Raw genomic sequence first — 20,896 nt, 5'->3', positions numbered from 1 at the left:
TCAGAACCATAGGATGCCTTAAGAAGCGTTGGGGAAACCGGGCCCAGATATCCAGTTTCCTCCTCTTCGTCCTCCTCCTCCTTTTTCGATGTGACAGTCATCTCCCCCTCCTCCTCTTTCACTCCATAAACTGCATCCTCCTCTCTCTCCGCTTCCTCTTCTTTTACTGTAACATCCTCCTCCTCTTTCACTCTGAACGAGTCTTCCTTTTCTTTCACTGAAACGTCTTTCTCTTCTTCTTTCACGGTAACAGCCTCACCCTCTACTTGTTTTTGTATTGTAACATCCTTCTCTTCCTCCTCCTCTTTCAGGAGTTCTTTCTCCGTCCAGAAGACCTCCTCTTCTTTATCAGGAGGAGAGCAGCTTAGTGAACTCATGGTCGGAGATGTTCGCTAGCTAGCATTAGCAACTAGCCTAGTTCTAAGATAATTTAGCAAACCAGCTAGCTGACAAACCACGTAAATATATAATCAAATGGGCCAACACGTACATACGTCAGAAGTGTGTTTAATACACAGGGACTAACATACACCAAAAGAGAGTGAATGTTGTAGCTATGTTTGCTAGAAAGCTACCGAGGTGTCTAACTGTTGTTGTTGAAGGAGCGTCCCGTCCACTAGATTATACGTCACACTGGCAGCGTCGCCTGAACGTAAAAGACGCACATCGCCATCTGCTGACTGGAGGGGCAACGCAGTTGAGGAACCAAAAGTTTATTTTTCATTTATTTCATTAAAGTTGATTATTATATTAAGTCGTTCAAAGAAAAGCATGTGTTGATTGATTCGTTTTTAATGAGTGACAATTTAAAACAAACTCTAGACTCACTACATATTTACATTGATCCATAGTTCTGACATGGATCATTTTGACCCCAGAGACATATCTTTTATCACAGCCAAAATGTGGTTCATTCAATTCATCCAACATAACACATTCAAATCCTTTGGAGTCATTTTGACTCCAGCCAAAAGCACCTTTGATAAATAGGACGTTTATTTCAAATCAAAATCACATTTTATTGGTCACATACACGTGTTTAGCAAATGTTATTGCAGGTGTAGCAAAATGCTTGTGTTTCTAGCTCCGACAGTGCAGTAATATCTAACAAGTAATATCTAATAATTTCACAACATATACCCAACACACACAAATCTAAGTATTTGAATGTAGGTTTCTCTGTAGACATGATCCATCCCACCAGAGGGTGGAGGGGCACCTGTATCAGTGGTTTTGACCAGATAGACACCTGCAGACACACAGTATAGTGCCTCCCATGTTCTCTCCTAAGATTGGACTTTCTATACCACGTATCACCTGACTGTGTACAAAACTGCCAATGATAGAAACCTCTTCCAGTGGTATACAGTGTATTCATTAAGTATTCAGACCCCTTCACTTATTCCACATTTAGTTACGTTACAGCTTCATTATAAAATGTAATATGTTTTTCCCCTCATCAATCTACACACAATACCTCATAATAACAAACCAAAAACAGGTTTTTAGACATTTTCGCAAATGTATTTATTTAAGTATTCAGACCCTTTGCTATGAGACTCGAAATTGAGGTCAGATGCATCCTGATTCCATTGATCATCCTTGAGATGTTTCTACAACTTGATTGGAGTCCACCTGTGGTAAATTCTATCAATTAGACATGGTTTGGAAAGGCACACCTGTCTATATAAGGTCCCACAGTTTACAGTGCATGTCAGAGCAAAAACCAAGCCATGAGGTCAAAGGAATTGTCCGTAGAGCTCTGAGACAGGATTGTGTCGAGGCACAGATCTGGGGAAAGGTACAAAAAATGTCTGCAGCATTGACGTTCCCCATGAACACAATGGCCGCCATCATTCTTAAATGGAAGAAGTTTGGAACCACCAATACTCTTTCTAGAGCTGGCAACCCGGCCAAACTGAGACATCGGGGGAAAGGGCCTTGGTCAAGGAGGTGAACAAGAACCCGATGTTCACTCTGACAGAGATCCAGATTTCCTCTGTGGAGACGGGAGAACCTTCCAGAAGGACAACCATCTCTGCAGCACTCCACCAATCAGGCCTTAATGTAGCAGTGATTCAATTGTCAACATTTATTTCAATGGACAATTCTGTGAACTGTTCTGTGAAATGTGTTGGCTAGAGATGACTTGCAGGAGCTTGCAGAGATTTGTAGTCTTGCATGTTGTCTACTTTGATGCTAATTAGCATTTTCGAATCCGAGAGTAAAGACAAATATATTGATAAGAGTATTTGTATTTATTATGGATCCCCATTAGTTCCTGCCAAGGCAGCAGCTACTCTTCCAGGGGTTTATTATGGATCCCTATTAGTTCCTGCCAAGGCAGCAGCTACTCTTCCTGGGGGTTTATTATGGATCCCCATTAGTTCCTGCCAAGGCAGCAGCTACTCTTCCTGGGGTTTATTATGGATCCCCATTAGTTCCTGCCAAGGCAGCAGCTACTCTTCCTGGGGTTTATTATGGATCCCCATTAGTTCCTGCCAAGGCAGCAGCTACTCTTCCTGGGGTTTATTATGGATCCCCATTAGTTCCTGCCAAGGCAGCAGCTACTCTTCCTGGGGTCCATCTAAAATAAAGGCAGTTATACCATTTTAAAAACATGACAATAAATTGACAACACACTGTGTCCTCAGTCACCTTGTCCCAGAGAGGTTTACATGGTTATCAAAACATCACACCAGGGTGAGTCTAAACAAAACACAGCCCTGTGGGGAAAATGAATGGAACCATCTCCCTGTTTGACCTCTAGTTGTTATGGATATTATGACTCTACAGAGACACACAGTGGACGTGTCAAAATATGTTCCATTGATAAATCACACTTTATTTAACCTCAATGTCATCTTGTGTTTACATGGCATTGTAGATTCTAGCTGTATGTAGTATGTCTTTGGGATGTTTTCAGTGTGTTTTTAACCCTTTCAGACAATGGATTAATCACAATTAAAAATAGTGCACTAACATTACACAAAGTGAACTCAAGTCTGACAGCCCAAACAAACACACACATTCTCAGTCAAAAACACAAGTCAGAACACAGCCTCTCGATTCTCTCATGTGTTTTCAGGTTCTCTGACTGGGAAAATGTCTTTCCACAATGAGAGCAGTGGTATGTCTTCTCCTCCTGTGTATTTGTATGTATTCCTTCATGCTCTTTCAGGTACCTTAACCGGGTAAATCTCTCTCCACACTGGGAGCAGCGGTACATCTTCTTACCTGTGTGTGTCCTCTCATGCTTGTTCAGGTTTCCTACCTGGCCAAAACTCTTTCCACAATGGGAACATTGGAAAAGCTTTTCCCCCGTGTGTCCCCTCTCATGCGTTTGCAGGCTCCCTAACTGGGTAAATGACATTCCACATTGGGAACAGTGGTAAGGCTTCTCTCCAGTGTGTATTCTCTTATGTGTTCTCAGGCTCCCTAACTGAGTAAAACTCTTTCCACACTGGGAGCAGTGATGTCGTCCTGGTGGTTTGGACGTCTCGGGGTCTGGTTTCCCTGAAGGACTCTTCCTGCTGTCAGAAGGAGAGTCTGGTCTCTCTCCTGTCAAAGACAAACAGATGATTTAATTAAACAGAGACCTGAATGAAACCTCCACATGATAAAACTTCCTATGATGTATAATCTAGACTAGATCCCTCAATCACCTGAAGTCACTTTTCACAAGTGTTATTAAAGCCACTACAAAATGCAGGTCTCTGTGTGGTTCTTAGTCAGAGAGGCCTATAGAATGGTCTAGAATGTCATTGTAAGTTGTAGCGTTTACACCAGTCCAGCCTACGCTTGACACTCTAGCAATGATAAAGTACTTTATGATAACACGAAAATTAAATAAACGATTTGGTATCATCTTTATTATGGAAGATTGAATAGGTGTGCTTCAAACGGTTTGCTTGGAATGATTTGTAGCCATCGTCTCGACTACCTGTGCATGAGAGTCCATTCAACTAAGTTTCCCTACCTGAAAAAACGCCATTCCGTAAAGTGTTTTCACGCACGCAAATTCAGGAAGAAACTGAAGAGCAGATGGCCTGACCGCGTTTTGCGACTGTCGGCTCACTTGACCGCAGTCAACGGTGGGCTGGAAATCGCCTCCAGTTTAGTACAGTGGAATTGCAGTATTGAATGAAGGCAAGTCCATTCCGTGAGACATTTAAGTTGTGATTTTGGGTGCAAATCCATTGTTAAAGTTTTGTTGTTGGCCAGCTTCTTGATGGTATTCACATCTTACAGTGTAGCTTTATCAATTCCTACATTAAAAAACGGCATTTAAGCTCAGAACTAGAGTAGAATGCCGTTTTAAAACCACGTATCAGTTCAACAACTATTTTCAAGACAGGACTTACTGGTGTTACTCAGATCTTCTGTCTCCTCCTCTTCTTCCCTCTCCTCCTCCTTCAATATGACAGTTATCTCTCCTTCATTCACTCCAAAAAAAGTATAATCGTGTTCTTCCTCTTCTTTCTGTGTAACAGCCTCACCCTCTACTTCTTCGTTTACTGTGACATCCTCCTCTTCATTCTCCTCTTTCACGACAACGTTCAGCCAAATACCTTCTTTCTCCTTCCAGCAGACCTCTTTTTTTAGCAGGAGGGCAGCAGCTTGCTGAGCTCATGGTCGGGGATGTTAGCCAGCTAACCTAGCTAGTTAGCGACTAGCCTAGTGATAGGCTCATTTATCAAGCCAGCTACCGTTACCTGACTAAACGGAAATATGACATGAAATGGGGAAACTAGTTAAAAGACAGAATTATGTTCCAAATACAGAAGTAAATATAGACCGAATCAGTCTGAACAGCTTGAACGTTTCCGCTAGGAAGCTACCGAGGTGGCTGACGAGATGTTGTTGAAGAAGCGTCCCGTCCACTACATTATACGTCACTCTGATAGCATCGCCTGAAAAACGCATATCGCCATCTGTTGACTGGAGTGGTTAACGCAGATACATGTTTATTTTATTTCCAGACAAAAAGTGCATTTTTACATTTCTTTCATTAAATAATAATATAATAGTCAGACAACTGCAGATTTGTAATAAGTATGAATTTAAACCCTACTTATACATTCTACCAACCCAACAGATGTTTCTACTACAGTGAATATTAACCAAAGAGGTGGGTCTTTCCACATTCTACCAACCCAACAGATGTTTCTACTACAGTGAATATTATGAGAGTGAGTCAGGGAGAGAAGGGGAGGGGAGAGGGAAGGGAAGGGGAGTGAGAGTGAGTCAGGGAGAGAGAGGAGGGGAGAGGGGAAGGAAGGGGAGTGAGAGTGAGTCAGGGAGAGAAGGGGAGGGGAGAGGGAAGGGAAGGGGAGTGAGAGTGAGTCAGGGAGAGAAGGGGAGGGGAGAGAGGGAAGGGAAGGGGGTGAGCGTAAGTCAGGGAGAGAGAGAGGAGGGGAGAGAGGGAAGGGAAGGGGGAGTGAGAGTGAGTCAGGGGAGAGAAGGGGAGGGGAGAGAGGGAAGGAAGGGGGAGTGAGAGTGAGTCAGGGAGAGAAGGGGAGGGGAGAGGAGGGAAGGGGAAGGGGGTGAGAGTGAGTCAGGGAGAGGAGAGAGGGGAGAGGGAAGGGAAGGGGGAGAGAGGGAAGGGGAAGGGGAGTGAGGGGAGAGATGGAGAAGTGGAGGGAAAGACAGTGTCAGAGACAGCTGACCCCAGGACAACATGCTGAGGTACGATGACAGGGGGAGGGAGGGAGTGAGGAGGAGGGAGGGAGGGAGGGAGGAGGTGGGGAGGGGAGCGAGGGAGGTGGGGAGGGAGGGAGGGAGGTGGGGAGGAGGGAGTGAGTGAGGGAGGTGTGGAGGAGGGAAGTGGAGTGCAGAAGGTCTGTCTACATGTCTGTGTGTATCTACGTATCTCATGAACTAAGATGTTTTCTGTGCTTTGTGTTTCAGCATGATCAGAAACCCTACTACACTAACTGATACATGTAGATGTTTGGTACCAGAGGTAGATACTGTGAGAAACCCTACTGCACTAACTGATACATGTAGATGTTTGGTACCAGAGGTAGATACTGTGAGAAACACTACTACACTAACTGATACATGAAGATGTTTGGTACCAGAGGTAGATACTGTGAGAAACACTACTACACTAACTGATACATGAAGATGTTTGGTACCAGAGGTAGATACTCCTCCTCTGCACTACTTTGGCCAGTATTCCCTACATTGTTCACTACTTTGGCCAGTATTCCCTACATTGTTCACTACTTTGGCCAGTATTCCCTACATTGTTCACTACTTTGGCCAGTATTCCCTACATTGTTCACTACTTTGGCCAGTATTCCCTACATTGTTCACTACTTTGGCCAGTATTCCCTACATTGTTCACTACTTTTCCCAGTATTCCCTACATTGTTCACTACTTTGTGCCAGTATTCCCTACATTGTACACTACTTTGGCCAGTATTCCCTACATTGTTCACTACTTTGGCCAGTATTCCCTACATTGTACACTACTTTGGCCAGTATTCCCTACATTGTACACTACTTTGGCCAGTATTCCCTACATTGTACACTACTTTGGCCAGTATTCCCTACATTGTGCACTACTTTGGCCAGTATTCCCTACATTGTTCACTACTTTGGCCAGTATACCCTACATTGTTCACTACTTTGGCCAATATTCCCTACATTGTTCACTACTTTGGCCGGAGACTTGGTCAAAATTAGTACACTAAATAGGGAACAGTGTGTCTGAGGATGGTATGTACAGCAAATCTCTCATACATCTGTCTCTCTGTCTCTGTCTCTCTCTGTCTCTCTGTCTCTCTCTCTCTCTGTCTCTCTCTCTCTCTCTGTGTCTCTCTGTCTCTGTCTGTATTTCTCTCTGTCTCTCTCTCTCTCTCTGTCTCTCTGTCTCTCTGTCTCTCTGTCTCTGTCTCTATCTCTCTCTGTCTCTATCTCTCTCTCTCTCTCTCTCTCTCTCTCTCTCTTTGTCTCTCTGTCTCTCTGTCTCTCTCTCTTGTCTCTCTCTCTCTCTCTCTCTCTCTCTCTCTCTCTCTCTCTCTCTCTCTCTCTCTCTCTCTCTCTCTCTCTCTCTCTCTCTCTCTCTCTCTCTCTCTCTCCAATTCAATTCAATTCAATGGCTTTATTGGCATGGGAAACATGTGTTAACATTGCCAAAGCAAGTGAGGTAGACAACATACAAAGTGAATATATAAGGTGAAAAACAACAAAAATGAACAGTAAACATTACACATACAGAAGTTTCAAAACAGTAAAGACATTACAAATGTCATATTATATATATATATATATATATATACAATGTACAAATAGTTAAAGGACACAAGATAAAATAAATAAGCATAAATATGGGTTGTATTTACAATGGTGTTTGTTCTTCACTGGTTGCCCTTTTCTCGTGGCAACAGGTCACAAATCTTGCTGCTGTGATGGCACACTGTGGAATTTCACCCAGTAGATATGGGAGTTTTTCAAAATTGGATTTGTTTTCGAATTCTTTGTGATCTGGGGGAAATATGTATATCTAATATGGTCATACATTGGGCAGGAGGTTAGGAAGTGCAGCTCAGTTTCCACCTCATTTTGTGGACAGTGAGCACATAGCCTGTCTTCTCTTGAGAGCCATGTCTGCCTACGGCCTTTCTCAATAGCAAGGCTATGCTCACTGAGTCTGTACATAGTCAAAGCTTTCCTTAATTTTGGGTCAGTCACAGTGGTCAGGTATTCTGCCGCTGTGTACTCTCTGTGTAGGGCCAAATAGCATTCTAGTTTGCTCTGTTTTTTTGTTAATTCTTTCCAATGTGTTAAGTAATTATCTTTTTGTTTTCTCATGATTTGGTTGGGTCTAATTGTGCTGTTGTCCTGGGGCTCTGTAGGGTGTGTTTGTGTTTGTGAACAGAGCCCCAGGACCAGCTTGCTTAGGGACTCTTCTCCAGGTTCATCTCTCTGTAGGTGATGGCTTTGTTATGGAAGGTTTGTGAATCGCTTCCTTTTAGGTGGTTGTAGAATTTAATGGCTCTTTTCTGGATTTTGATAATTAGTGGGTATCGGCCTAATTCTGCTCTGCATGCATTATTTGGTGTTTTACGTTGTACACGGAGGATATTTTTGCAGAATTCTGCGTGCAGAGTCTCAATTTGGTGTTTGTCCCATTTTTGTGAAGTCTTGGTTGGTGAGCGGACCCCAGACCTCACAACCATAAAGAGGCAATGGGCTCAATGACTGATTCAAGTATTTTTAGCCAAATCCTAATTGGTATGTTGAAATTTATGTTTCTTTTGATGGCATAGAATGCCCTTCTTGCCTTGTCTCTCAGATCGTTCACAGCTTTGTGGAAGTTACCTGTGGCACTGATGTTTAGGCCAAGGTATGTATAGTTTTTTGTGTGCTCTAGGGCAACAGTGTCTAGATGGAATTTGAATTTGTGGTCCTGGTGACTGGACCTTTTTTGGAACACCATAATTTTGGTCTTACTGAGATTTACTGTCAGGGCCCAGGTCTGACAGAATCTGTGCATAAGATCTAGGTGCTGCTGTAGGCCCTCCTTGGTTGGTGACAGAAGCACCAGATCATCAGCAAACAGCAGACATTTGACTTGGATTCTAGCAGGGGGAGGCCGGGTGCTGCAGACTTTTCTAGTGCCCGCGCCAATTCGTTGATATGTTGAAGAGGTGGGGCTTAGCTGCATCCCTGTCTAACCCCATGACCCTGTGTGAAGAAATGTGTGTTTTTGCCAATTTTAACCTTGTACTTGTTGTTTGTGTACATGGATTTTATAATGTCGTATGTTTTACCCCAACACCACTTTCCATCAGTTTGTATAGCAGACCCTCATGCCAGATTGAGTCGAAGGCTTTTTTGAAATCAACAAAGCATGAGAAGACTTTGCCTGTTTTGGTTTGTTTGGTTGTCAATTAGGTGTGCAGGGTGAATACATGGTCTGTTGTACGGTAATTTGGTAAAAGCCAATTTGACATTTTGCTCAGTACATTGTTTTCATTGAGGAAATGTATGCGAGTCTGCTGTTAATAATAATGCAGAGGATTTTCCCAAGGTTACTGTTGACACATATTCCACGGTAGTTATTGGGGTCAAATTTGTCTCCACTTTTGTGGATTGGGGTGATCAGTCCTTGGTTCCAAATATTGGGGAAGATGCCAGAGCTAAGTATGATGTTAAAGAGTTTTAGTATAGCCAATTGGAATTTGTTGTCTGTATATTTGATCATTTCATTGAGGATACCATCGACACCACAGGCCTTTTTGGGTTGGAGGGTTTTTATTTTGTCCTGTAACTCATTCAATGTAATTGGAGAATCCAGTGGGTTCTGGTAGTCTTTAATAGTTGATTCTAAGATCTGTATTTGATCATGTATATGTTTTTGCTCTTTATTCTTTGTTATAGAACCAAAAGATTGGAGAAGTGGTTTACCCATACATCTCCATTTTGGATAGATAATTCTTCGTGTTGTTGTTTGTTTAGTGTTTTCCAATTTTCCCAGAAGTCGTTAGAGTCTATGGATTCTTCAATTGCATTGAGCTGATTTCTGACATGCTGTTCCTTCTTTTTCCGTAGTGTATTTCTGTATTGTTTTAGTGATTCACCATAGTGAAGGCGTAGACTCAGGTTTTCCGGGTCTCTATGTTTTTGGTTGGACAGGTTTCTCAATTTCTTTCTTAGATTTTGGCATTCTTCATCAAACCATTTGTCATTATTGTTAATTTTCTTCGGTTTTCTATTTGAGATTTTTAGATTTGATAGGGAAGCTGAGAGGTCAAATATACTGTTAAGATTTTCTACTGCCAAGTTTACACCTTCACTATTACAGTGGAACGTTTTACCCAGGAAATTGTCTAAAAGGGATTGAATTTGTTGTTGCCTAATAGTTTTTGGTAGGTTTCAAACTGCATTCCTTCCATCTATAGCATTTCTTAATGTTACTCAGTTCCTTTGGCTTTGATGCCTCATGATTGAGTATTGCTCTGTTTAAGTAGACTGTGATTTTGCTGTGGTCTGATAGGGGTGTTAGTGGACTGACTGTGAACGCTCTGAGAGATTCTGGGTTGAGGTCAGTGATAAAGTAGTCTACAGTACTACTGCCAAGAGATGAGCTATAGGTGTACCTACCATAGGAGTCCCCTCGAAGCCTACCGTTGACTATGTACATACCCAGCGTGCGACAAAGCTGCAGGAGTTGTGACCCGTTTTTGTTGGTTATGTTGTCATAGTTGTGCCTAGGGGGCATATGTGGGAGGAGGATGCTGTCACCTCCAGGCAGATGTTTGTCCCCCTGTGTGCTGAGGGTGTCAGGTTCTTGTCCGGTTCTGGCATTTAGGTCGCCACAGACTAATACATGTCCCTGGGCCTGGAAATGATTGATTTCGCCCTCCAGGATGGAGAAGCTGTCTTCATTAAAATATGGGGATTCTAGTGGGGGATATAGGTAGCACACAGGAGGACATTTTTCTCTGTTAGGATAATTTCCTTTTGAATTTCTAGCCAAATGTAGAATGTTCCTGTTTTGATTAATTTAATGGAGTGAGTTAGGTCTGCTCTATACCAAATTAGCATACCCCTGAGTCCCTTCCCTGTTTCACACTGGTAGTTTGGTGGATGGGACTACCAGCTCTCTGTAACCTAGAGGGCAACCAGTGGGTCCATCTCCTCTATACCAGGTTTCTTGCAGGATGACAATGTCTGTATTACCGATTTCTTTGGTGAAGTCCGGGTTTTGCTCTTTTAGGCCAAAGGCAGATGACCTCAGGCCTTGGATATTCCAGGATAATATAGTGAAGGCTTTTTGTTCCATAGAGTGTCCAATGTTGTTGGTCGTGTTTTGGCCTCAGGCCAGTGGTGTGAGCAGAGCCTGCTGAGCATCTGGTACATGCCATTGGCTTGGGCGAGTGTGAGAGTGGGGTTGGGACTGTTTGCCCGCTCACTACCTGGGCGTATGTGTGGCTTCCATGTTGAGGCCCTCTTTGCGGGGGTGGGGTGCATGGGGTGGGCAGGAGTGGTATAGGTCTGATCTGAGGGGGCCTAAATGGGGTGTGGGCATGGTTGACGTGGGGGGGTGTTGATTGGTTGGGGTGGGGGTGTGGATGTGTCTGGGTGTACTGTGGTCTGGATGTAATTCCTCTTGGCGTGGGTCCTCTATGTGTAGGTCCAGGGGGGGGTCCTGCAGATCTGGGAGGGTGTCTCGCTGGTCTGGGTGGGGAGTCTATTGATCTGTTGCTCCTGTGTGAAGTGTTGGGGATACGTTTGAGAGCGATGTCCTTTAGAGTCCTGGCAAAGGTGGGCACTGCTGCCTTGTAGAGGTGGACCTGGTCATAGAGGATGTTCAAGTCCAGGGTGGAGTGGTGGGCCAGGAAAACATTTGGTTTTGAGGCACAGTCACGGGAAATACTTGCGTTTACCTGCTGTATTGTGGCAGGGTGGAAGTCTTTTCGTGGTAGCAGGGTGGAGATAACCACTTGTGCGTTGGGAAAGTAGAAGAAGCCTTTTCAATCACTCCCTTCAGTGCTGTGGCCACCCTTTCCTGCTGTGCTCTCAGGTCATTTGTGCCTGTGTGTATTATTATGTGGCTGGGTGAACCTAGTTGGTCCTCAGACAGAAGGTCGAGGGCACGCTGGGTGTTTGGACACCAGAGTTTAGACACACTATGTTTGGGAAAAAGTTTTTTCTTCTATATATTTCCCATTTGAGTCCATAAGTAGTACAATCTGTGTCTTGTGTTTGTCCTCAGTGGGTGTGAGGGGTTGTCAGAAGGGCTATCAGGGTGGCTGACAGGGGGTGCTCAGAGGGGGTGAGAGCCGCTGGGCTTGTGGTTCTTCATTTGTCTGTTCTGCTGTGGTGTCGACTCTATGGTCAGGGTCTGGTGTGGACTGTTCTGCTGTGGTGTCGAAACTTTTGTCAGGTGCTGGGGTGGGCTGTTCTGCTGGCTTCTCTGTGGGGGTGGCCACCTCTCTAGTGGGTTGTTCTCTGTCACACGCCGTCCCCTCAACCTCTCCTCCGTCCCCCTCACCCTCTCCTCCATCCCCCTCAACCTCTCCTCCACCAGCAGTCTGATCCTCTCCTCTAATGCTCTGTTCTTCTCCTGATTCTGCTCTTTCTCCTGTTGAAGTTGTCTCACCACAGTCCAGAGTGCAGATATGTCTCTGTCCACCTCCAGCTCTCCGGGTCTGGTTAACCTCTTACCTCTACCTGGGACGCTTGCGTCCCAACTAGAGCTCTGGAAATGCAAATGCGCTACGCTAAATGCTAATAGTATTAGTTAAAACTCAAAAGTTCATTAAAATACACATGCAGGGTATCAAATTAAAGCTACACTCGTTGTGAATCCAGGCAACAAGTCAGATTTTTAAAATGCTTTTCGGCGACAGCATGAGAAGCTATTATCTGATAGCATGCACCAATACACTACAACAGAAAAGCACAGCAGGGGACGTAAACAAAATAATTAGCATTTTGGCGTTACACAAACCGCACAATAAAATAGAAAACAGTCATTACCTTTCACCATCTTCTTTGTTGGCACTCCTAGATGTCCCATAAAAACACTATTGGGTCTTTATTTTGATTAAATCGGGCCATATAAAGCCAAGATATCGTTATATGTAGACTGTGTGATAAACGAAAAAAACAGCGATTTCACAACGTAACGTCATTTTTTAAAATTCAAAAAGTAGACGATAAACTTTCACAAAACACTTGAAATACGTTTGTAATGCTACTTTGGGTATTAGTAAACGTTAATAGCGATAAAAAATCATCCGTGGCGTGTACATATCAGTAGCTGTCGTCTTGGAAAAAATTTCAGGAGAGAGCTCTTCCGGAATGATCTGGGCGGAGACCGGAGGTACGTCGTGCCCCTCTTTCGGTTCAACCAAGAATCAAAGAGGATTAAATTCACAAGATACTCGACTGCATGGGGATGCTGTGGGAGTTGAATGCTCGGTCTTATCTAATTCGGCTCACTGTTAACAATTGCTGGAAGTGGCGCAAGGATATTTATTTCCATTTTCTGTGATCAGGTTTTCCTGCGCTTTCCGATGTAACGCACGTTATGTAATAGCCACAGTTGTGATTTAACCAGTTTTAAAAACGTCTGAGGGTTTCCTATACACACATTCTAACCATATGAACGTACTATATTCCTGGCATGAGTAGCAGGGCGCTGAAATGTTGCGCGATTTTTAACAAAATGTTCAAAAAAGTAGAGGGTAGGAGCAACTAGTTAAGGGGGTGTTGTTGTGCTGGACTGTTGTCTGGGTCTGTGCTGACTGAAGTGTAATGACCTGCTGTTCCAGCTCCACCTGTCTTACCTCCAGCTGGGTGAATTTGTCCTTCATTTCAATGAGGGAGTGGTAGTCTGTGCTGGGAGGTTGACTCTCCGCTGGGGGTTGCTCGTCTGTGGTGTTACATAATGAAGAGGTCTGGTTTGACCCGCTCGGGGTGGGGGTATCTTTATCAAGGGAGAGCTTCTCCTGTTGGGCTAATTCTTTGATTAGGTGAAAGTCCAGCTGAAACTGTTTGGGGTTACTCTGTACCATCACTGTTCCGGACTTATAGATATTTATATTACTTGACTCAGAGTCCTCGTTATCAAGTATTCTGAGTTTCCACCCCTCGTTAACCCCGGTTCTCTTAACAGAGGGGTAGTGTGCTAATATAGCACTGTGCCATGCCAGGGGATGGTTTGTGTGGAAGATAAGGTTGCTGATGTTCCCATTTTTGTAATAGTCAGCAAAAAGTGTCTCTTGATTTTCCATAAGGAGCTTCATTTTGTAATCTTTTCTTGACTTCTCATTCTTTACATGCAAAGGGTACAGTATTTTAATTGCCTCTGAACAGCGGGAGGGAGCTTCTAAGGCCTCTCCATTTGGTTGGGGTAGACTGTGTGACTCTCCTGCCATTGTTGGGCTAATGGGCTTTGACACCTCTCACTTGACACGTCAGTGCTAGTTGAAGCTGTATCAAGCTTGGCAGAATTATGTTAGAATTCAGTCCTTATAAAGTAATGTTGTGTATTTTTCTTCTTGGCTTTTGGAAATAAGATATAGTTTCAGACTAAACATTACTCACTCAGTTCCAGGTTGGATGGTGTTTTCAGGTTTCTGTAGTCTACGTGCTATCTATTTAGTCTACGTGCTATCTATTTAGTATACGTGCTATCTATTTAGTCTACGTGCTATCTATTTAGTCTACGTGCTATCTATTTAGTCTACGTGCTATCTATTTAGTCTACGTGCTATCTATTTAGTCTACGTGCTATTTATTTAGTCTACGTCTACGTGCTATCTATGTAGTCTACGTGCTATCTATGTAGTCTACGTGCTATCTATTTAGTCGTGCTATCTATGTAGTCTACGTGCTATCTATGTAGTCTACGTGCTATCTATGTAGTCTACATGCTATCTATGTAGTCTTTCGTCGTGCTATCTATGTAGTCTACGTGCTATCTATTTAGTCTACGTGCTATCTATGTAGTTTACGTGCTATCTATGTAGTCTACGTGCTATCTATGTAGTCTACGTGCTATCTATGTAGTCTACGTGCTATCTATGTAGTCTACGTGCTGCTATCTATTTAGTCTACGTGCTATCTATTTAGTCTACGTGCTATCTATTTAGTCTACGTGCTATCTATGTAGTCTACGTGCTATCTATGTAGTTTACGTGCTATCTATGTAGTCTACGTGCTATCTATGTAGTCTACGTGCTATCTATTTAGTCTACGTGCTATCTATGTAGTCTACGTGCTATCTATGTAGTCTACGTGCTATCTATGTAGTCTACGTGCTATCTATGTAGTCTACGTGCTATCTATGTAGTCTCGTGCTATCTATGTAGTCTACGTGCTATCTATTTAGTAGTCTACGTGCTATCTATGTAGTCTACGTGCTATCTATTTAGTCTACGTGCTACGTGCTATCTATGTAGTCTACGTGCTATCTATGTAGTCTACGTGCTATCTATGTAGTCTACGTGCTATCTATGTAGTCTACGCTATCTATGCTGCTATCTATGTAGTCTAGTCTATGTAGTCTACGTGCTATCTATTAGTCTACGTGCTATCTATTTAGTCTAGTCTATGTAGTCGTGCTATCTATGTAGTCTACGTGCTATCTATGTAGTCTACGTGCTATCTATGTAGTCTACGTGCTATCTATGTAGTCTACGTGCTATCTATGTAGTCTACGTGCTATCTATGTAGTCTACGTGCTATCTATGTAGTCTACGTGCTATCTATGTAGTCTACGTGCTATCTATGTAGTCTACGTGCTATCTATGTAGTCTACGTGCTATCTATGTAGTCTACGTGCTATCTATGTAGTCTACGTGCTATCTATGTAGTCTACGTGCTATCTATGTAGTCTACGTGCTATCTATGTAGTCTACGTGCTATCTATGTAGTCTACGTGCTATCTATGTAGTCTACATGCTATCTATGTAGTCTATGCTATCTATGTAGTCTACGTGCTATCTATGTAGTCTACGTGCTATCTATGTAGTCTACGTGTCTATCTATGTAGTCTACGTGCTATCTATGTAGTCTACGTGCTATCTATGTAGTCTACGTGCTATCTATGTAGTCTACGTGCTATCTATGTAGTCTACGTGCTATCTATGTAGTCTACTATGTCTACGTATCTATGTAGTCTACGTGCTATCTATGTAGTCTACGTGCTATCTATGTAGTCTACGTGCTATCTATGTAGTCTACGTGCTATCTATGTAGTCTACGTGCTATCTATGTAGTCTACGTGTCTATCTATGTAGTCTACGTGCTATCTATGTAGTCTACGTCTATCTATGTAGTCTACGTGTCTATGTAGTCTACGTGCTATCTATGTAGTCTACGTGCTATCTATGTAGTCTACGTGCTATCTATGTAGTCTACGTGCTATCTATGTAGTCTACTGTAGTCTACGTGCTATCTATGTAGTCTACGTGCTATCTATGTAGTCTACGTGCTATCTATGTAGTCTACGTGCTATCTATGTAGTCTACGTGCTATCTATGTAGTCTACGTGCTATCTATGTAGTCTACGTGCTATCTATGTAGTCTACGTGCTATCTATGTAGTCTGCGTCTATGTAGTCTATCTATGTAGTCTACGTGCTATCTATGTAGTCTACATGCTATCTATTTAGTTTGTGCCGCGCTGACATTTCTTGTCCATATATTTATATATTCTTAATTCCATTCCTGAGATTTGTGTTTATTGGGTTTATGATGTGAAATACTTAGATATTACTTGTTAGATATTACTGCACTGTCAGAGCTAGAAACACAAGCATTTCACAAGCATTATGTCTTTGGAATATAAGACAAGTAGAACACTATGGACAATCTGGGAAGTAAGCCTGGTATTCATAGCTGACTTTGAAAAGGCCTTTGATAAAGTATGACTGGAGGTAATTTATACAGAACCTGTCAACAGTTTGGACAGACCTACTTCAAGGGTTTTTCTATATTTTACTATTTTCTACATTGAAGAATAAGAGTGAGGGGATGTTTAAGAAGTCATCGTCTCCTTCCCGTCTCCTATTTGAGACACCCCATAGTAGCCACCCTTTGACTTGATGACAACTTTGTACACTCTTGGCATTCTCTCAACCAGCTTCAGGAGGTGGTCACCAGGAATGCATTTCAATTAACAGTAGTGCCTTGTGAAAAGTAAATTTGTGGAATTTCTTTCCTTCTTAATGCATTTGAGCCAATCGGTTGTGTTGTGACAAGGTAGGGTTGGTATACAGAAGATAACCCTATTTGGTAAAAGACCAAGTCCATATTATGGCAAGAACAGCTTAAATAAGCAAAGAGAAACGACAGTCCATCATTACTTTAAGACATGAAGGTCAGTCAATATGGAACACTTCAAGAACTTTGACAGTTTCTTCAAGTGCAGTCGCAAACACTGGGGCTTACAAGTGGCAAAGAGGTCTAACACACTGCATCTCAGTGCTAGAGGCATCACACAGACAACCTGGTTCAAATCCAGACTGTATCACAACCAGCTGTGATTGGGAGTCGCACAGGGCAGCACACAATGTCTGAGTTTGGCTGGTGTAGGCTGTCATTGTAAATAAGAATGGTTTCTTAACTAACTTGCCTAGTTAAATAAACAAAAAGTGCTATGATGAAGCTGGCTCTCACGAGGACCGCCACAGGAAAGGAAGACCCAGGGTTATCTCTGCTGCAGAGGATACGTTCATTAGAGTTAACTGTCTCTCACGAGGACCGCCACAGGAAAGGAAGACCCAGGGTTATCTCTGCTGCAGAGGATACGTTCATTAGAGTTAACTGTCTCTCACGAGGACCGCCACAGGAAAGGAAGACCCAGGGTTATCTCTGCTGCAGAGAATGATTTACCAGCCTCAGATTGCAGCCCAAATAAATGCTTCACAGTGTTCAAGTAACAAACACATCTCAACATCAACTGTTCAGAGGAGACTGCGTGAATCAGGCCTTCATGTTTGAATTGCTACAACTAAACCACTTCTAACAGACACCAAAAATAAGAAGAGACTTGCTTGGGCCAAGAAACATGAGCAATGGACATTAGACCAATCGAAATGTGTCCTTTGTTCTGCTGAGATTTTTGTTTCCAACCGCCGTGGTTTGTGAGACGCAGAGTGGTTCCCTCCGTGAAGCATGGAGGAGGAGGTGTGATCGTGTGGGGGTGCTTTGCTGGTGACACTGTCTGTGATTTATTTAGAATTCAAGACACACTTAACCAGCATGGCCAACACAGCATTCTGCAGCGATTTACCATCCCAAAGGTGTCATTGTACCCTGATGGTTTATGTTTCATTTTAAGTACACAATGTGGATGCCTCCACAGCCTCAGAGGATCTATATCATTGTTCTAGCCTCTCTGGATTACAACCAGATAATAATTAGAGTAGCCTATTACGTATTGGTCTGCAAAAAAATACAACTTTTACATTATTGTGTAGTTTACTAATGAAATGGTCTGAGGGTGATGTGGTCACACTTGGAATACATATCCCGAAAGAAAGATATTAACTCACTCTAATACATTTTTATAGAAAGCAAAAATAGATAATATCTTGCCACCATGGAAAGGAAACCACCTGTCTATTTGTGGAAAAATCACCCTCATTAACACTTTAGTCATATCCCAGTTTACCCTGAGTAACACTTTAGTCATATCCCAGTTTACCCTGATTTAACTCTTTAGTCATATCCCAGTTTACCCTGAGTAACACTTTAGTCATATCCCAGTTTACCCTGATTTAACTCTTTAGTCATATCCCAGTTTACCCTGATTTAACTCTTTAGTCATATCCCAGTTTACCCTGATTTAACTCTTTAGTCATATCCCAGTTTACCCTGATTTAACTCTTTAGTCATATCCCAGTTTACCCTGATTTAACTCTTTAGTCATATCCCAGTTTACCCTGATTTAACTCATATCCCAGTTTACCCTGATTTAACAGTCATATCCCAGTTTACCCTGATTTAACTCATATCCCAGTTTTAACTCTTTAGTCATATCCCAGTTTAACTCTTTAGTCATATCCCAGTTTACCCTGATTTAACTATTTAGTCATATCCCAGTTTACCCTGATTTAACTCTTTAGTCATATCCCAGTTTACCCTGATTTAACTCTTTAGTCATATCCCAGTTTACCCTGATTTAACTCTTTAGTCATATCCCAGTTTACCCTGATTTAACTCTTTAGTCATATCCCAGTTTAACCTGAGTTTTAACTAATATCCCAGTTTACCCTGAGTTTTAGTCATATCCCAGTTTACCCTGATTTAACTCTTTAGTCATATCCCAGTTTACCCTGATTTAACTTTTAGTAACCCAGTTTACTTTTTAGTCATATCCCAGTTTACCCTGATTTAACTCTTTAGTCATATCCCAGTTTACCCTGATTTAACTCTTTAGTCATATCCCAGTTTACCCTGATTTAACTCTTTAGTCATATCCCAGTTTACCCTGATTTAACTCATTTTAGTCAGTCATATCCCAGTTTACCCTGATTTAACTCTTTAGTCATATCCCAGTTTACCCTGATTTAACTATTTAGTCATATCCCAGTTTACCCTGATTTAACTCTTTAGTCATATCCCAGTTTACCCTGATTTAACTCTTTAGTCATATCCCAGTTTACCCTGATTTAACTATTTAGTCATATCCCAGTTTACCCTGATTTAACTCTTTAGTCATATCCCAGTTTACCCTGATTTAACTCTTTAGTCATATCCCAGTTTACACTGATTTAACTCTTTAGTCATATCCCAGTTTACCCTGATTTAACTCTTTAGTCATATCCCAGTTTACCTATGTGCTTATGGTCTTGTCTACACCTAGCGACCTGTTTTTAAATGATATCACCAAAAGACATTCTGTTTGATTTTGAACGGCAAACCAGACAATTTTCAACAGGCCTATTTACATAATGAATATGAACTCGGAGGGCAGCAATGATTAAATATCAAGCATTAGACCTCTCACTAAAGGCTTCAGTCATACAAAAAGTACATTTAAATCTGAACTGGTTCTCTAGCAGATTAGTAAGAATGTCTCACCCCGTGTTCAAGAATGGCCTTTTCCCCTATATTCAGATTACAACCTCTCACTTTCGGTTATTTGAAAAATAAAAGGAAAAAGCAAAATGCAATAAATGCTGGAATGTTGATGAGGGGACCGATCATCATCACATAGATCTGTGGGAAATCTGTCAATGACAAAGTTATAAGTCTGGTTCATGTTCAGTTACCTGTGATGGTGAGGGAGAGGAGCTCACTCTCAGAGGAGAAGTTATGAGAGAAAACATCATTCTCATAAACACAGCTGTAGTTCCCTTGGTGGGAGTCATCTGCAGCAGGGAAGAGGAAGGCAGCAGAGTGATTGACAGCTGGCTGGATCTGGGTTCTGTTGGAGCCGGTGAACGTGAGGAGGAAGGAGCCTCCTGGGTACTGTGGCTGAGTGGAGCAAGTGATGTTGAAGCTGTAGCCCCTGAACACCCCGGGCCCCTGGTGGCCCCTGGAGACCCCTCCCATTGAGTCAGTCAGGAAGATATCAGGCTGGACAAAGAGATCTGTAACAATAAAAGAGAACAAGAAAAACCTCTTCAACTAGTTTCCTATAGATATGACAATAACATCAGCATGTAACAGTGCCAGCCACCCTCCCTCACAGGGCAACATGAGTAGTGGGCCTACAGTCACTGAGACAACATATGTTGATATCAGGCTGAAGCAGGACATCTGGAACAAGAGGAGAGAAAAAGAAAATGTAGCTCCTCAACTACTTTCCTCATTTAGATGTGACAATAACATGACATGTGACAGTGGTAGTGAGTAGAGACGTTCACTGAGAACAATCACATACAAAAGCATTCTGGGATATTTCAGTTGTATTTGATTCCTACTTGACTGATTGATCTATTTAGTAAAGCAGACTGACAAGTTAAACAGTCATCATGAGAGGTGCAGAGGAAGTTGTATGAATGAAGGAAATCAGTTGAATGTAATGATAATATCTTGTTATGACCTGAGCAGATCACTGTGAATCCAGGAAGGAGACGATGACTTCTTATACATCCCCTCAGTGCAGATTCATCCCCTTCACAGTCAACTCTAAACCCTCTAGTGGTGTTTCCAGGTAGTACTGAAACAGTGGAGCCACAACCCAGCTGTCTACACACTACTGCAGATGTATACCGCCCGCCAAAGGATCCCACAGTCCTCCACTCTCCCTGGTAGTACCACTCCACTCTACCAGCACAGCGACTGCCTCCTCCCACCAGCCTCACATCATCAGGCTCTGAGAAAAGAAAAGAGAGAGACAGTAATCGTACTATTTTCTCACTAAAACACACCTATATTGTCTCTCATCTTCTTCACTCCAGGTGAGAAACAATGTT

General features: G+C 42.5%; 1 protein-coding gene and 1 long non-coding RNA gene across 2 annotated transcripts in view; both read right to left on the bottom strand.

Moving 5' to 3' along the window:
• Positions 1 to 776: 776 nt before the first annotated feature.
• LOC135570268 (uncharacterized) lies at positions 777 to 4,949 on the bottom strand. The gene is made up of 2 exons (XR_010463494.1): positions 4,365 to 4,949; positions 777 to 3,561 (listed from the first exon to the last, which is right to left on the bottom strand). It is a non-coding gene; the product is annotated as an uncharacterized LOC135570268 (long non-coding RNA).
• A 14,761-nt stretch (positions 4,950 to 19,710) lies between these two features.
• LOC135570267 (CD5 antigen-like) overlaps positions 19,711 to 20,896 on the bottom strand; it is a 28,579-nt gene continuing 27,393 nt past the window's right edge. The window contains exons 5-6 of the mRNA XM_065016385.1: positions 20,524 to 20,796; positions 19,711 to 20,068 (exon numbers count right to left, since the gene is read on the bottom strand). Coding sequence (XP_064872457.1) covers positions 19,740 to 20,068; positions 20,524 to 20,796 — 602 coding nt within the window. The 3' untranslated portion in view covers positions 19,711 to 19,739. The remainder of the gene's footprint in view (positions 20,069 to 20,523; positions 20,797 to 20,896) is intronic.

The sequence above is a fragment of the Oncorhynchus nerka genome, unplaced genomic scaffold, assembly GCF_034236695.1.
Source record: "Oncorhynchus nerka isolate Pitt River unplaced genomic scaffold, Oner_Uvic_2.0 unplaced_scaffold_1002, whole genome shotgun sequence".
Classification (NCBI taxonomy): Eukaryota; Metazoa; Chordata; class Actinopteri; order Salmoniformes; family Salmonidae; genus Oncorhynchus; species Oncorhynchus nerka.
The sequence above is the reverse complement of the archived record's forward strand: the minus strand, read 5'-3'. Positions and strand labels throughout refer to the sequence as shown.